The sequence below is a fragment of the Kryptolebias marmoratus genome, linkage group LG15 (genome assembly GCF_001649575.2).
Source record: "Kryptolebias marmoratus isolate JLee-2015 linkage group LG15, ASM164957v2, whole genome shotgun sequence".
NCBI lineage: Eukaryota > Metazoa > Chordata > Actinopteri > Cyprinodontiformes > Rivulidae > Kryptolebias > Kryptolebias marmoratus.
The window spans coordinates 35,077,379-35,093,216 of NC_051444.1; the positions used below are offsets into that span (position 1 = coordinate 35,077,379).

Here is a 15,838-nt window from a genome sequence, read left to right on the forward strand (position 1 = left end):
TAACAGATTTTAGCATAAATTTTCTTAAACTAATTATTAACTATGAACTTGTTTATTACCTTTTGTATGTAACTTAGTCACGTAATGAACTTATTGTTGTCTTTGAATTAAAGGCAGCTCACCTGCGGCTCGACTTTTCAATCACGCAAACTTTATGACAGACGGATGTGACGTCAGCCCGTGGCGGGAGTCCCGCCCTCCGGTGGTGGGAGTCCTGCCCTCCGGTGGTGGGAGCCCCGCCCTCCGGCGGCGGGAGTCCCGCCCTCCGGTGGTGGGAGCTCCGTCCTCTGGCGGCGGGAGGCGGTGAAACGTAAACACAGCTGCAGAGGTGCGCCCTGAACGGTCCTATCTCTTGTACTGCGCATGTACAACTTTTAACGACAGTCTATGGACAAAGATTTTTGCACCCCGGGGCGGAAATATGTCACCAATGAACGAAACAACTTTACTTATCATTAACTATAAAATATTTATCTTACACAACTAAAAATATGTATACATATATTTTGAAATATTTTTATTTTAGTATTTAATTTTAATTTTTTACTCCTTATTCAAGGTAATGTGAGTGGTGGGGCGGCGCCCTTGCGCCCTCTATTGGCCAGCCGCTACTGACTCAGGGGATAACTTTTCACAAGTAAGATGAACATATTATATTTTGTATTTTATTTTCTCTTTGTCTATGATCTGTACCATTGAACAAACTGCAGAAACAACATACTGCCACTGAGGAGTGATCCAGATAATGAACGACACTTTCTGTCTGAAGGATGTTGATGTTGGTCTCTGTCTGCATCTTTGAAATATGTTTGTATGTCTTATAAGCCCATGGGGGCTGGGCACCTTTTATGGTGTATAGCACGAAAGACATTAACTAAACTAACAAACTTTGTGAACTGAAGGATGCTGTGAACAAATCTTTTGAACGAATCATTTTAATGAACTGATTCTAGTGATTCAGTTCACTCAAAAGAGCTGCAACCCTGTCTGTCTGACAGCAAATTATCTCATGTGCTACTGGGTGGATCTCATAAAGTAATCACAGAATTAACATCGAAATTTGATCAACATTTGCATCTATCTAAGTCCACTAAAATAACTATAAGTCAGTCAGTTCTACAGATATTGAGATAATTTGTTGTGGTAGTAGCTGAAAGTCATCCTCAACACATGCTCCAAGCACAAACAGATCTCAGATCTGGCATAACATTATTTTCAATGATAGACTGAGAAATATGCATTTCTTTAAATCTTTGCATTTTTGTGTAACTAGGCACATGTGTTGATGCTCCTTTTCTCAGGGGTCATTGCAACAAACTTTGCACACAATATCTGGCAGTTTTATGCCAGATGTCCTTCCTGACGCAATCTGGGCTCAAACCTGCAGCTTCAGAATTACAAGACTGACCACTGAGCTACCAGAGCCCCTGTAACAAGGCATATTTTCCATGCAGACTCAGATTTTTATCTCAGTTTGGTTGTGTAAGTAAAACCAACTGTGCTGCTCACCTCAGCGCCACTCTCCCGACCAAAGAACATATCCGAGGAGATGGCCTTGGCATTGGCAAACTTCTGCCTGGCCTCACTGGACTCTGAGACTGAAGCAGACACTTCGGCTTTTCTCCTGCTGGGAAGTCTGAATTTAAGCACCAATAACAAAGATCAGAACCACTCTCAGGTCAGAGATTCGAACAAACAGACTGTTTGAAGCCACTGGCACCTCTCTCCAATTGGCTGAATACTAGAGATGGTGACCTCCTCTTCGGGCTCCTCTTTCTCCAGGGCCCAGGATGTGGTGAAAGAGGCAGTTCCTCCATCAGTGTCCCATCTAGATCCAAAACTGTCCCCCACTGTGAATGGGTTGTCTTTATATCTAAAACATAAAAATCAAGGATTAATGAAGTGGGTTTTTACTTAATTCAAATCCCAGTGAACGACTGGAAGAAAATCAGCAAACACAGGAACAATACAAACACAGATAAACATGTTTGGTTTGAGAAGTGTGTGTGTCCTGCCTACTTTGGGGGTCCAGAAGTGAAGCCAGGCTCATCAAACATGTCCAGTTTGGACCGGGATGAGGACTTGGCTCCCACTGGTGTTTCCTGCTCAATCACCTGCATCTCTGACATCACTGAATGAGACATGGCACTGAAACAAGAAGAGAAACACTTGCGATGCTCTGTTCAGCTGTCTGCAGACAGGAAGAAGGGTTATGGTATGGACATTTTACCTCCTGTTGCCAAAGCCCATGCCCAGTCTCTCAGCCTGCTCTCTCTTCTTGCCTTCCAGGTTCTGAAGTTTCCTTTCCTCCATTTTCCTATCGATCTCCAGCTCTTTGTAGGCCAAACGCATGGACGTCACGCTGTAACAAGCAGAAGGAGTTACTGGGGTTTAAAACGGAACATTGAACATGAAAATTAGAAGGAAAGTTTCTTACATGGATTCTTCAGCTTGTTTCTTAGCCTCGGCTACCTGCTCCTCTCTTAGCTTCTCAGCCACTTGTGCCTGCTTCTCCACCTCTGAGAAACTTTTACTGCTTACCTTCTGAGCACCAAGACCTTTCTTTGCACCAAGCTGCGTCAACATAAAAACACAAGGGAAAAAGATGAGCTTCAGGTTTTCAAAAGGACTCTTCAGTACTTTACTAACAGGAAATTAATGTTGGGATTCAGAGGTCAGAGTTCAAAACACTTCTGAAAAGGGTAAGGTACAAGGACTGAAATGTAGAAAAACTCTTTGGGACACCTTCAGAAAGTCTGGAGAACTGTTGATCCAGATCACTTTAAAATATCAAAGGAAAGTCTGGATGCTTGAAAGGAAAATAAAAAGAGGTTAGGACTGGATGAGAAGTTTTAGAAAGTCCGACAGGACCTGCAACCAAAAGGGAAAGGGGAACAGTCATGTTTTTGACTGTGTATATACGTGTGTCTGTCTGTTACCAAAATATCTCTTGAACCACTGAAGGACTTTTAATGAAACTTACAGAAAGGAGTCATCCAGTGTAAATATACAACAGTGTTGCTCATTGTGCAATATCTTTGATTAAAACTTTGCTAACAGACAAACAAAATTGAAATTTTCTGCCAAAGTATCTCAAACTACTGAATGGATTTGAATGAAACATTTGGAAAATAATCATTGGGTGTACATCTACAATTGATTAACCTTTGGAGTTAATCCAATTCAAGATGGCCACCACACCCAACTGACCTTAGAAAACACAAAAATGGCTATATTAAGCTATATGGCCAATTTACAGACATTGAGCAAAAAAAATGTTGTAGTTGTAGCCAAGAGTCATTCACAACAGCTTTGGCTCAGTGGTAGGGAGGTCATCCTCCAATCAGAGGCTCTCCAATCTTGTCAATGTTTCTCTTATATTGAGAAACACTGTAAAAATTTTACAGAACCTGGAGAGATTAAACATGCTACATCAATGTGAAGCATTTACCAATTACTATGCTTTCAGCGCAACATCATCAGTCAGTTTAATAGACATGTCTAGTCGCGGTAGGAGGAGGGAGGAGCTTCCTGAGAGTTCTGTAGACAATGAAAGATGTGTGTGAAAACAAATGGCTCACAACCATGTGACCTCGAACTGACTTCTTATAGAATATGCCAGAGCCTTTAGTTTAAAGAGTCACTTGTCATGAAAAAACAAACTAACAAAAACACCTGCAGACTCAGGGTCTTCAACTCTGCAGGTGGTTTGTGGTTTGAGTCAGGTAAACTCACCCCTTTCTTGGCAGCCATGGGTTTCTTTTTTCCAATGATGGAAGACTTTACATCTGCAACACAAGAGGCACACAGTTAAAAAAAAAACTTTTTTTAAATAAATAAAAAAATCTATAAAATATTTTTTATCTTAAATCTCATTCAATGTTAAACTAAAGCAGAAAAACACACTAGCTTAAAAAACAATACAACTGGTCAAATTTCTTGTCACAGAAAAGCTTTTATGGTTTTAATGATTAATCCTCAAACAACAGCCAAGAAATTCTGAAAGGCAGAAGTTGTGACGCTGAGTAAGGAACATGCCTGCACTGCCTGCATCCCGCCTGCACTGCCTGCAGCCCGCCTGCACTGCCTGCAGCCCGCCTGCACTGCCTGCAGCCCGCCTGCACTGCCTGCAGCCCGCCTGCACTGCCTGCACTGCCTGCAGCCCGCCTGCACTGCCTGCACTGCCTGCAGCCTGCGTGCGGTCGCGCTTTGCTCTAAGTAAAATCACAATGTTGAGAAAACAATGAGGAGGAACTAAAATAGAACTTATTTAAAAAACTATTCATCTTTCAGACACACAAGTCTGATAATTGTCACTGTTGAAATGGCATGTTAATTCGTAGTTTTGTCAGCAAAAGCCACAAATCCAATTCTGATTACCTGCAGCTTCATAAAGCATATTTTTTTTCTTTTCAAGTGTTGAACTTTTGATTGTGATTGTGACTGAGAAAAGCCAGCTTTTTTTGCCACAAGCATTTTGTTGAACAGCAGCTTTGGACCATAAATAGCACTCAACCATTACGGCCTCTCCTAACAGAGCTATTTTCAGTTCGTGAGAAGCAGAGAAGTGAAGACAGGCGGTGGATGAGGAAATGTCAGTCAAGCAGGACAATCATGCATCAGAGCCTGAACTCTGAAGCCAACAACAACTCTTTCACCTTTAGGTGTCCATCCATCCTGAGGTGACAAACGCATCGAGTCCTCTACAGGACAGGATCACAATTTAAATACTCAACATGAGAAGAACATTTGAGCCCAAATTACACTGCTTTTGTCATGGGTTTTAATTAAAATCAATATAATATATTCAAATGGTATTCCTTAAATTTAATCTGTTTGTTTATTTATATTGTTGTATAGCTCTGAGTTTAACTCCAGATCCAGTCCACACCTCTATATTTTCTTCCATGCAGCCAGACTTTCATGTAATTTTTAAAAGTGGTCTTGATCAATAATTCTCCAGACTTTCTTTTTTGTTTCTCCAATCAATTGTTTTTATTTTAAGTTGCTTTAAGAACATTTAGAGTACAGCATAATTACAATAGGTGGAATAAGACATCGAGATAGAAAAGTTTGTGTAAACCCACCATCCCACCCAACCCACAACCCCATGGTGACCCCCTACACAGTTCCCCAAGATTTTAAAAATGAAGAAATAATAGCAAATATGGAAGTGGAAAATTGAGAAGATGAAATCATCATTTACGGTTACAAATTAAGAAGCTAACATAGAGTTATGTTTCACTCTTTCTCTAAACAAAGAATAAGCAGCGTCCCATGCTCTGATCGTTTTTGGTTGGCCGTGTGCATCCTGGCCACTGATCTCTCCATCATAACAATGTCAAGGAAGGAGTTGGTCCATTGTTGCCAAGGTAAGAAGTGTGGTGGTTGCCATCGTAGTGCCAACATCTTCATAGCCGCAGTGAGGCCTGCTCACAGCATGTGCTGTGGAGGTTTTCCCATACTGTATCCCAACAGATTTCTATGTCTCCCATAAAGGACAGGTCTCTCCCCCATATATTTTCTACAGGGAGCCTAGCTCGAGGATCCAAAATAAATTTATATAATTTAGATTAGGACTGGGTTTAAAAAAAATCAATTAATCGATTTGAATCGATTTTCCTTTGAATGGCCCAATATCAATTCATAAAACCCTTAAATTGAACCTTTTAATACATCTTTTTGTCATAATGCAATGTGACTTCTCACGTGAAGCAAGATCTCGTCACTCTGCGAGTACCGTAACAAAACGACATGGCAGAAGAATTGAAAGGACCGCCAACAAACTTGAAGGCAGATGTCTGGAAATATTTTGGATTTAAAAACCACGAAAGCAGCAATGGACTGAATAAGAGCCGAACGATATGCAAGATTTGCTACGTGAAGGTAAAATATTATGGAAACACAACGAACCTCTGAAACCATTTAACAAGACACCACCCGCAAACGCAATTCGCATCTGCCCTGAGGCAAATGCAGCTTCAGAAGGCATTTGAATGTAAGTTACCAGCAAACTCTCCGCGAGCCCAGAAAATAACAAAGGCTATCACTACATACATCTGCAAGGACATACGATGTAGTTGAAAACGACAGTTTCCGCGGCCTTATGAAGACTCTGGAGCCACGCTACGTTTTACCTACACACAAACAGTTGAGTGAAGTGATGGTCCCAAACATGTACGCAGATGTGAAACATGGCATTGCAACATCACTTAAATCAGCAGGGAGAGTCGCCCTTACCTGTGACTGTTGGACATCCAGAGCAACAGAATCATACCTGACCATTACTGCTCACTACATTGACAACGAGTGGAATCTAACATGTCACATCCTACAGACTAGAGCAGTTGAAACCAGCCACACTGCGAGTAATTTACGTGACCTGTTGTTTGAAGCAATTGGAGAATGGGAGCTAACCGACAAAGAGCCAGCCATCGTAACAGACAATGCTGCGAATATTGTCCGTGCGGTGGAAATGATGGACATGTTGCACATCGACTGTTTTGCACACATTCTCAATTTAGCTTCATAAGCAGCACTCAAAGTCCCAGCTGTGGCACGTTTGCTTGGTAGAGTAAGGTGCATCACATAATTTTTTCATCGTAGCACCACAACAAGCCACAAGCTTAAAGAGAAGTAAAGGTTACTGGGCCTGCCTCTACATAAGCTGGTGATTGACGTGGTTACACACTGGAACAGCTCAGTGGAAATGCAGCAACCAGCAATCTCAGCAACTTTGGTGTCACCTGAAGTATGCAGGAACGAAAAGGATTTCTGCACCCTGACAGAGGCTGACATAACAGTTGCAGAAGATGTGGTGAAAGCTCTGCAGCCACTGAAAGCAGCCACACTGGTCATGTCTGAGGAAAGGTCCGCAACTCTACCAGTCATTGCACCTCTGCGATATCCTTAACTTTTGGGAAATCTGAATCGATACCCAGCACTAATTTAGAGTTATCAATGAACCTGCATGCATAACATGCACGTTTTGCGCCTGTGGAAGGAAACCAGAGTACAAGAGAACACCCCCCCCACACACACACACACACACGGAGAAAACATGCAAACTCTATTCAGAAAGGCCCCAGGCTGGAGGCGAACCTGCACCCTTCTTGCTGTGATGTGACAGCTCTAACAATTGCTCTGCTGTTCTACCTGACAGAAAATAGGTCCAACTCTAAAAACCTCACTGACAAGGCTGCACAATATTAGAAATATTCAGTACTGGTACAGGTATCTATTCATACATATACATGCTGCCATTAGGAAACATCATCAACATAAATTGTCATAGATATGCTGATGACATACAGCTTTATATTGGCAAGTCATGGATAGCAGAAATGTTTTTTCCAGCTCAATCGGAACAAAAGAAAAGTTTTATTAATCTGAGTTAATACTCAGAGAAAAAAAAGACAAATCCTGGCAATGAATTCTTTAGATCAACTCAAAAACCTTGGTGTTATTTTTGACTCCCATTTAGGTTTCAGACTCCACAATAAAAATGTTACAAAGACAGCATTTATCACCTGAAAATTTTACTTTGCCAGAGTTTTTTTCTCTACCCAATGAAGAAACTTAAGTCCATATCTTTATCACCTACAAGATTTACTTCTGTAAAACTCTGCTTCCTGGTCTTCCTAAGAGAACAGAAAGGCAGAACTTTGAGAAAATCTCAGCCACACAAATGCTGACAAAGACCAGAAAGAGAGCTCACATCGTGCCTTTTTTAAAGTCTCCACATTAGCTACCTGTTCGTTTTAGAATTGCTTTTAGGGTTCTTTTATTATTTTTTTTAAAAGATTGTTTTAGATTTATGGGCTTTGAGTCTTCTGATTGTATCTAAAGGTAGAACTCAGGGTTTCCCCCAGTGTATTATAAGCCTGGTGGGCCGCCAGGCTAAGCTCCGCTTGTTTATTGTAAAATACAAAAAAAAAAAAAATCCACCCACATCAACTTGAGTCGTTTATCACCGCGCAAGGGTGAGCGCGCCAACAGCGACGCTATCGCGCTGTCCCCGCCCCTGCGCGAAGGCGCCGTGCCGTGTCATGTCGGGTAGTCGTGCAACTCCCAGTTTTTGTAACTAGCTGCAGACCGCGAGCGCTGCGCTCCATTCCAAAATGGACGATTGCAGTGCTCTAGCGGAGCTGGTTCGCCTGTATCAGCATTTATGATCCCTCTTTGAGAGAAAAAATCTAACGAATCAAAACACAAGGAACGAGATTACTGCTGCAGCCGATAAAAGGAGTGTTTACAGACCACAAAGGGAAGAAATATTAGTCCTATGATGGGCGAATCACAACTAAAGCAAATAAATCAATGAAAGTTAAACCGAATGCTTTAAGTTTAAAGAACCTCTCTGTATCACAGCCAGAAAATCTGCTCTCTCTTTATTTTTACCGTATTTCCACTGGTTACATAGTGTACTGCGCCATCTTTTCAGAGAATATTGCACCGACGTAAGCTCCAAGAAACAGGTAAATACTTTTGTTAGTTTATAAAAATCACTGAATGGCTTACCACCACAATACATTAAAGATCTGCTGTTGTATCAACCCTCCAGAACACTCAGGTCTTCTGGTTCTATCTACTCTGCATCCCCAGAACCAGAACCAAACATGGAGAAGCAACATTCAGCTTATATGGACCACAAATCTGGAACTAACTTCCAGAAAACTGCAAAACAGCTGAAACACTGAGTTCCTTTAAATCAAGGCTGAAAACTCACCTGTTTAGAGCTGCCTTTGAATTATAACAAATGGAACATTGACCAACATACTGTATTTGATGTGTATTGATGATTTTGATGATAGCACTCGACAAAATGTAATGTTTCCTACTGGTTATGTTACTACTATGTTGTTTTTATGACTTTTTATTTTTGTGTTTTTATGATGTAAAGCCCTTTGAACTGCCTTGTTGCTGAAATGTGCTATACAAATAAACTTGACTTGACTTAAAAGACAAAGACCTCAGCTAATAGCTCTTTGAGAATCATCTTGTTCCAGCTAAAATCATATTTTCTGACAAACTGTGTTATAGTTAGAAAAGTTGTTGATCAAGACCACTTAAAAATACTCAAAGATCTGGCTGCTTGAAAGTAAATTAGAAAAATGAGGGGAGTATAGATTGTATACTACAGTACTTGTATGACAATGAGGAAATGATGAGGAAAATAAAGTGCAGATGGCAGCTTGTGAAGAGAGCACACAGACTGACAGGAGCTGATTTACTCACCAATGGAAGCTTTGGGCGATGTGCTCAGACCATCAATGCTTGGTCCTTCTTCAGACTCTAAGAGAACCAGATAAAACCAACTGAATCAACAAAATATTTCTGACTATCAGTACAGTATTTTCTGACATCATCTGGTACCATTTTAAATATAAAATATACTGTATCAGAAATTCAAAATTGTGAGTGTGTTGATATGCTTTCACGACACATGGGACCCAAAACAATTATAATTAGTGCAGGCTTTGATTATTGGAGACGTCACCAGGGGTGGCAAATATCCAAGGAATAATTAAGGACAAATTCAAAGAGTATTTCAGCTTAAAATGCTTCTCCCTCTCCCCAGTGACACTTTCCACTTCCTTCTGATGGATCCCAAGGTTTTCCCAGACCACAGAGAATATATAATCTCTTCAGCAAGTTCTGGGTCTACCTCTTTGGGGTCACCTCTCAGCTGGATATGAACAGAAAACCTCCAGCAGGAGGCATACTAATCAGATGTCTACACCCCACCAGCTGACCTCTTGATGAGAAGCAGCAGCTCTACTCCGAGCTCCCTCTGGATGATCCTCACCTTATCTCCAAAGATGAGCCAAGCCACCCTACAGAGGAAGCCCATTTCAGCTGCTTGTAGATCTAGTTCTTACAGTTATTTCCCACATTTCGTGACCATAGGTAAGGTTTGAAACATGAATCAGTAAATGAAGAGCTTTGCCTTTCAGATCAGCTCCTCCTTTACCATGGCAGACTGGGTCAACACCCCCATGACTGCAGAAGAGGCCCCGATCCAAGTCCCGCTCCATCCTACCATCACTCATAAACAAGAGTCCTGGATACCTGACCTCCTGTGCTTCAAACAAAGACTCAACCCCGACAGCCAACAGAACCACATCGTCTGCAAAAGGCAGAGATGGGATCTTTAGGGTCCCATACCAGATGCCCTCCTTTCTATGACTGCTCCTTGAGTTTCTGTCCATGAACACCACAAATAGAATCAAAAATAAGGGGCAGCCCTGGTGGAGTCCAACCCACACCCGGATCATGCTTGACTTTGTGATGAGAATATAGCGTTAGAAGAAGAAAGATTGCTTAAGTCATCTCCAGATCAATAAAACATGGGTTGGACAGTTAAAACAAATTTCATTTGTAATTTTACGAACTGCAGTGATTATTAATGATAGATTTAACAGAATTCTTTGGGGTGTTTACGGCCTTGAAAGTCTCTTCATTAAGATTATAAAAAGCAAAAATGAATTCTTAATATAACAAAATCCAGTTTTAAAAGACACTTTCGCAGACCATTTCCACGAACTGGTCACAAAGACATAACATAACCAAAAGAGGTGTGGAGCAAAACTCAGCTGTGTAGAGGTGGAGCTCTTGATTAAATGTGTGACAGACATCTGCCTTGTATTGTTTTCAAACCATGTTGGATTAACTCAGTTTAGTGATTCTCTTTGGGGTTAACCAATTTTTCAAAATCAATCTTCCCTATTTAATAAATCTGTTTGTTGCTGCTTAATCCTGTGACCGGGTGGTCACAAAGAGCATATGTCTTCACTTCATCTCATTATTGAGCTGAAAAGCCATCTTACAGTTTCACATCAAACATTATGGCTTGTTACTACCTCACTTCATGACACAAAGAAGCATCAGGCGTAGGTTGGCTTTGACCCCTCTCATCGCCTCAATCTATTCAGAAATCACACCGAGGCAGCCAAAAGGCTTTTCAGTCCTGACCTAAGGTGTTCTGAAAGTGCCTTAAGTTAAGTTAAAAACAAGCCTTGTGTTAATTACAGAGCTTTTGTAATTTGTTTGTTTGATTTTTCTGCTGCTGTCTACTATCACTTCTGTCAGTCTGCCCAAGGCCAGCTGTGGCTACAATGTAGCTTACCACCATCAGTGTGTGAATGTGTGGATAAATAGCTGAATGGTTGATTGCAGTGTGAATCGCTTTAGAGTCCTTGGACCAATTTACCATAATTCAGTTACATCCTGAATTTTAACACCCCTGAAAATCCTAAAATTCTTTATCACATCATTAAAAACTAACAGTATAAACAGTGTATCCAGCACACTGCTACAGAAGTCAACTTTAGTTCACAAAGAGGAAAACACCATGAAGTGAAGTACAAATGAGATCTGTTGCATGTTCACAGGGGAAAGTTAAAAAGTTTAAGGTGTTCATTATCATGGCTCATGTGACCATTTTCAGAGAAAATTATCTGTTTTTCAATAACTCTCCTTCTGTAGCTTGAAGCATTTGGATATTTGTTTAAGGTCTTAATTAGAGCCCTTTTAACATCAGCACCAACAGGATGTAAAACTTTGTTACCTGAACAGGTCAAAGGTCATCTTCACACTGAACAGTGAAACTCAGCTTAGTTTTACTTACGGTTGTCATCCTGGCTTTTAAGCGTTGTGTCCATCAGCTGAGGGGTCACAGCGGCTCCGTTCTGCTCAGTCCCCAAGGATGGCACCATGTTCCACTCGTTACCAGCCTGAAGACAGTAAACAGATAAACGTTTGTCACATTATAGTTCAGATTTTGCAGTCTGACTGAAGCAACAGTTGAGTCACAGAACCATGTGTACTCTTGGTCTACAAAAAAATTCTTCTTTTTCTTTTTTTTTGTCAAACTTAGGGATAAACCTGATGAAAACTGATCTCATGAGATAAATTAGTTGGATTCAGGTGGGCTCAACAAAGATCTTCACCATACTAAAGAACAGAGGTGAGAGTGTGATAACCCAACAATGGTTTAAGGAGAGCTGTATAAACTATGACATGTAAAATATGTTGCCTGACTTGAATTCAACACAAGACCTTCAGGGAATTCAAAACAGAACATAAGTGCAACACAATCAGTCCACCAATTGGTGAGTTTAAAAACATCTGTCTTTGGAAAACCCAAAATGAATAAAAAAAAAAAGCCTCAAAAATACACAAAAAAATGTTGCTCCAATTCACTGTGGGATTTCACTTTTAAATACTGTAAATATACATTTTTTAAGAGCAAATATCAGACTGCTGGTGAAATTTGTTTTTCACCCATCTGACAATACACAGTAATGTACTCACGTTTGTTGCATATCGATTAATAAACACTGCCATCTGTAATTTCTCTCTTTTTATTTACTGTATTTTCCGCACTATAGGGTGCACTGGATTATAAGACGCACTGTCAATGATTGGTCCATTTTCAAACTTTTGTCATATATAAGGCACCCCGGACTTTAAGGCGCATTAAGCGAAACAAAACAGCCCCGTCTTTTCGGAGAATACTGCACCAACGTAAGAGTCAAGTATAAACGCCCGCGTGCGCGGAGCCCCGCGCGCGTGGAGCCCTGCGCGACACAACAAAGCGCGGCTATAACTGAGCCGCCATGCTGCAAGCGGTGCATCTTTGTAGTTTACCAAAGTCGTACTAAAACATTACGACTTCTTACATATATAAGGTACGCTGTTGTTTTTTGAGAAAATTGAAGGCTTTTAAGTGTGCCTTATATTCGTTGGGAAAAATAAGCAAAAACAAACCTGTGTTTGTGTGTGTTCTGAGAAAAAGTCAGCCTCCTTATCGGGAGATGCAGCAGTTCCTCCTGCAGAAGAGTCGATCCACAGCTATAAGAAAAAAAGGAAGAGTTTAGGATTCTGTATTTACAAATGATTTCATTTATTATTTTCACCTGGGATGAGTCATTTTGGTTTAGAGATTTTATTGTACTGTTTATAATGCGATCATTATAAACTGTAAATCATATCCACCCTGTGTACTCTGAACCTGCCAGAGACAGAGATAAACTTCTTTATCACCTTTTTGTAACATGACAAAGATCCTGAAAACACCAGTTATTTGTGGTGGTGTACAAACGTTGTGTAACTAGCCAAGTACAGTAGATTTAACTACACCTACAAATGTCAGGATTTTAATAAACTCTAAACATTTATTGAATGTGTCAAACTATCAGATTTTTTTCAGGGTCTTGTTTTACTTGAGACAGACAAGACGAAAAGAGAAGGTGTGCGCTTTTCATTAGTTCTCACACACATCAGCATGTCTTGACAGATACTGTACTGAATGTTTAGGATAAAACAATGCAGCTGCATTAACTTATAAAAAGGCTCCACTCAGTCAGTACTCACATCTGTTCCATATTTGGACAAAGCTGTATTTGCCAGCTGCCGAATCTTTTCCCTGTACATTTGGGCTGCACGGCTGTTGTACTTGGCGTTTGTGTCATTTGTGGAGCAGCCATGCTGACGGAAGAAGGCCGTCTTCAGACAGAGAGACGTGTCAGAAACCAAAGTCATCAAATCCCAACAGATTATAGTGCCTAAAACCGGCATCAAACACCTGATTTTCTCTGACTGAACAATCAGGTTCTAACTTACTGCATTGGCATTGCCTCCGACCTGCATACATCTGAGTTGAAACCAGTTCCAGTTGGAGTCTAACTCGGTGGATCTGCAGGAAAAGTAGAAACTATTCAAACTACTGAACATACTAAAGACAGGTCAGATTCTTACAATAATATATTTCACAAAGACAGTAAACTGATCCTCAGACTGTTGAATGACTTATTAACCTGTCAAAGGATTTGGTATTTAACAGCTGATGCCTCTGATCATTGCGAGGTACTTTAAAGCTTACCGTATGAAGCTGAGATGCACTCCCAGTGAGCGGTGGATGCCAGAACAGTCAATGCACAGAAAAACACCATACGGGATGCTCGCCCAGCTCGGGTTTTTTGCGGCACAGTCAAAACAAACCTGCGTAGAAACATAATTATGGTTACTGAGACATCCTAATAAACATCTGCAAGTTCCAAAAAAATGGTAATATCACTGCTTTTAAGGCTGCTGCAATTATTTGTCATAGTCAATGTCATCAATTACGATAATCTATCAGCGTCAATATTTTTAGACCATCTGGCTATTTTTTAATTCCTTAAACTTTTCAACTGAAACAGTTTTTCTTCACACCACTAGTATGCACTGCGAATGTTAGTCAAGTTCCATCGGGTCTGTCTGAACTGCAGTTTTAAACCATCATGGCAGATAAAGCAGAGTCTGCGACTACAATTGTGTCATACAAAACAAGTTATAAAAGTTTTTAAGGACTGGAGGGGTTTAAAGTATGGAGGTACTTCAAGCTAGCTAACAAAACTGTGGTTTGAACACTCTCTTGGCTTACTACATCTGGGAAAAAAAAGGCACACGGAGCTACTGATGAGACGTCAGAGAAAAAAACATCATCTTAAGTTTTTTAAAGCTGCTAAATGCTTTGTATAAAGTTAAACAGGTTGTCTGTCTGCTACATTTTCAAAACAACTGTTTGAGGAAACTTTGAAACTAGAATCTGAGTCGATGTTCGATTGATTAATTCTGTTTTCCTAAGGTGGGAAAACCAATCTCAACAAGGTAACACATCCCAATACAACACCTGTGTGTGTTCATTTGCTTGTTTTAAACTCAGTTAATTGTGTAAATAATGTTAACAGCTAAATGAATAACATTTGATAATCACAAGTTCATATATAACACATTAAATATATTTCATATAATATGAAAAGTGTAGGTTAAGTTAAAAGAACGTTTGGCAATGTTAAAATCTCTATTACATAATAAATAGTTGTGTTGTATTTGTTTTTCCTCCTCTTTCTGATAGGCAAAGTGGTGTGACTGAATTCTTGCAGAAGGGAGGAGTCACCTTCAGAGACTGCAGGTTCAAATTGCTCCAAACTAGCTTTGTTCCAGAATATGCAAACAGGGGGACCTCAGTTCCCTTTACCTGTTGATTTAGGCCACAACCGTGGAGTTGTTGGTTCTCACTGAAACATGGCAGACTCTCAGTGAAGGAAGGAAATGTTTCAGAGCCAGGTGCACAGCCAGGAGGTTTATGTGTGAAACGCATGTTCATTCACTGACCTCCCTTTGTGAGTGGCACCCAAGCACACAAGAAAACTAGTGAGAGTGTGGTGAGCTACTTCTTGGCAAGTGGGAGCAGACAGTTCTCTATAAATGCAGCTCCCTTCGTGAAGGGAGCTACCACTGCTTTGCTACATTTCAAACACTCGCTGACTCAACAACTGATCAAAAATTAAAACCACAAATTTGTAGACCATCCCATGGAAAGTGAAACTAAGTGGGGAAGGAAGATGGGATCCTCCTCTTTGTCATCCGTCAGCATGTGCTTTAAATTGACAGACTCTGCTTCATCCTTATTACTTTTGCCCTCCAGGATAGAGAGGGAGGTAATGAGGTTGTGTGTCTTAAGCAGCAGGAACATATGAGCCATAGGTTAGGGGTCTATGCCTGCCCAGCTTGGTCCAGGTGTAGTGAGAGGGCCTTCAGACATTTTCATTTCCACTGTAGCTGCTTCACATCACTGGGTCTTCGCTGGACAAGTTAGCCTGGCAAACTAGCCTGTGGCGAAGCAGTTCTATTTCATCCCTACTGACCGCCAGAGGGCGGTGCTGAAAGCACTGAATGTTCCCTTCGCGCATGCGCAGTTCGAGTAATAGTATCAACAGAGTCACACTTGTGACACATCGGATGATCAATCAGAGGCTATATAGCCTGACGTCATCCGAGGCTCTGTTCC

General features: G+C 40.8%; 1 protein-coding gene across 3 annotated transcripts in view; it reads right to left on the reverse strand.

Moving 5' to 3' along the window:
* The window catches only part of arfgap2 (ADP-ribosylation factor GTPase activating protein 2), a 37,762-nt gene that overhangs the window by 7,371 nt on the left and 14,553 nt on the right, over positions 1–15,838 (reverse strand). Inside the window, exons 2-15 of one of the 3 annotated variants that reach the window (XM_037979958.1) lie at positions 13,886–14,004; positions 13,627–13,699; positions 13,378–13,509; positions 12,772–12,855; positions 11,630–11,735; positions 9,238–9,294; positions 4,659–4,703; positions 3,736–3,788; positions 2,438–2,574; positions 2,231–2,362; positions 2,020–2,148; positions 1,721–1,873; positions 1,510–1,636; positions 27–287 (exon numbers count right to left, since the gene is read on the reverse strand). In XM_037979958.1, the coding sequence (XP_037835886.1) occupies positions 174–287; positions 1,510–1,636; positions 1,721–1,873; positions 2,020–2,148; positions 2,231–2,362; positions 2,438–2,574; positions 3,736–3,788; positions 4,659–4,703; positions 9,238–9,294; positions 11,630–11,735; positions 12,772–12,855; positions 13,378–13,509; positions 13,627–13,699; positions 13,886–14,004 (1,461 nt within the window). In that variant the 3' untranslated portion in view covers positions 27–173. Of the gene's footprint in view, positions 1–26; positions 288–1,509; positions 1,637–1,720; positions 1,874–2,019; positions 2,149–2,230; positions 2,363–2,437; positions 2,575–3,735; positions 3,789–4,658; positions 4,704–9,237; positions 9,295–11,629; positions 11,736–12,771; positions 12,856–13,377; positions 13,510–13,626; positions 13,700–13,885; positions 14,005–15,838 lie in introns of those variants that run through there. The other 2 variants (XM_037979956.1, XM_037979957.1) reach the window with 2 other exon arrangements.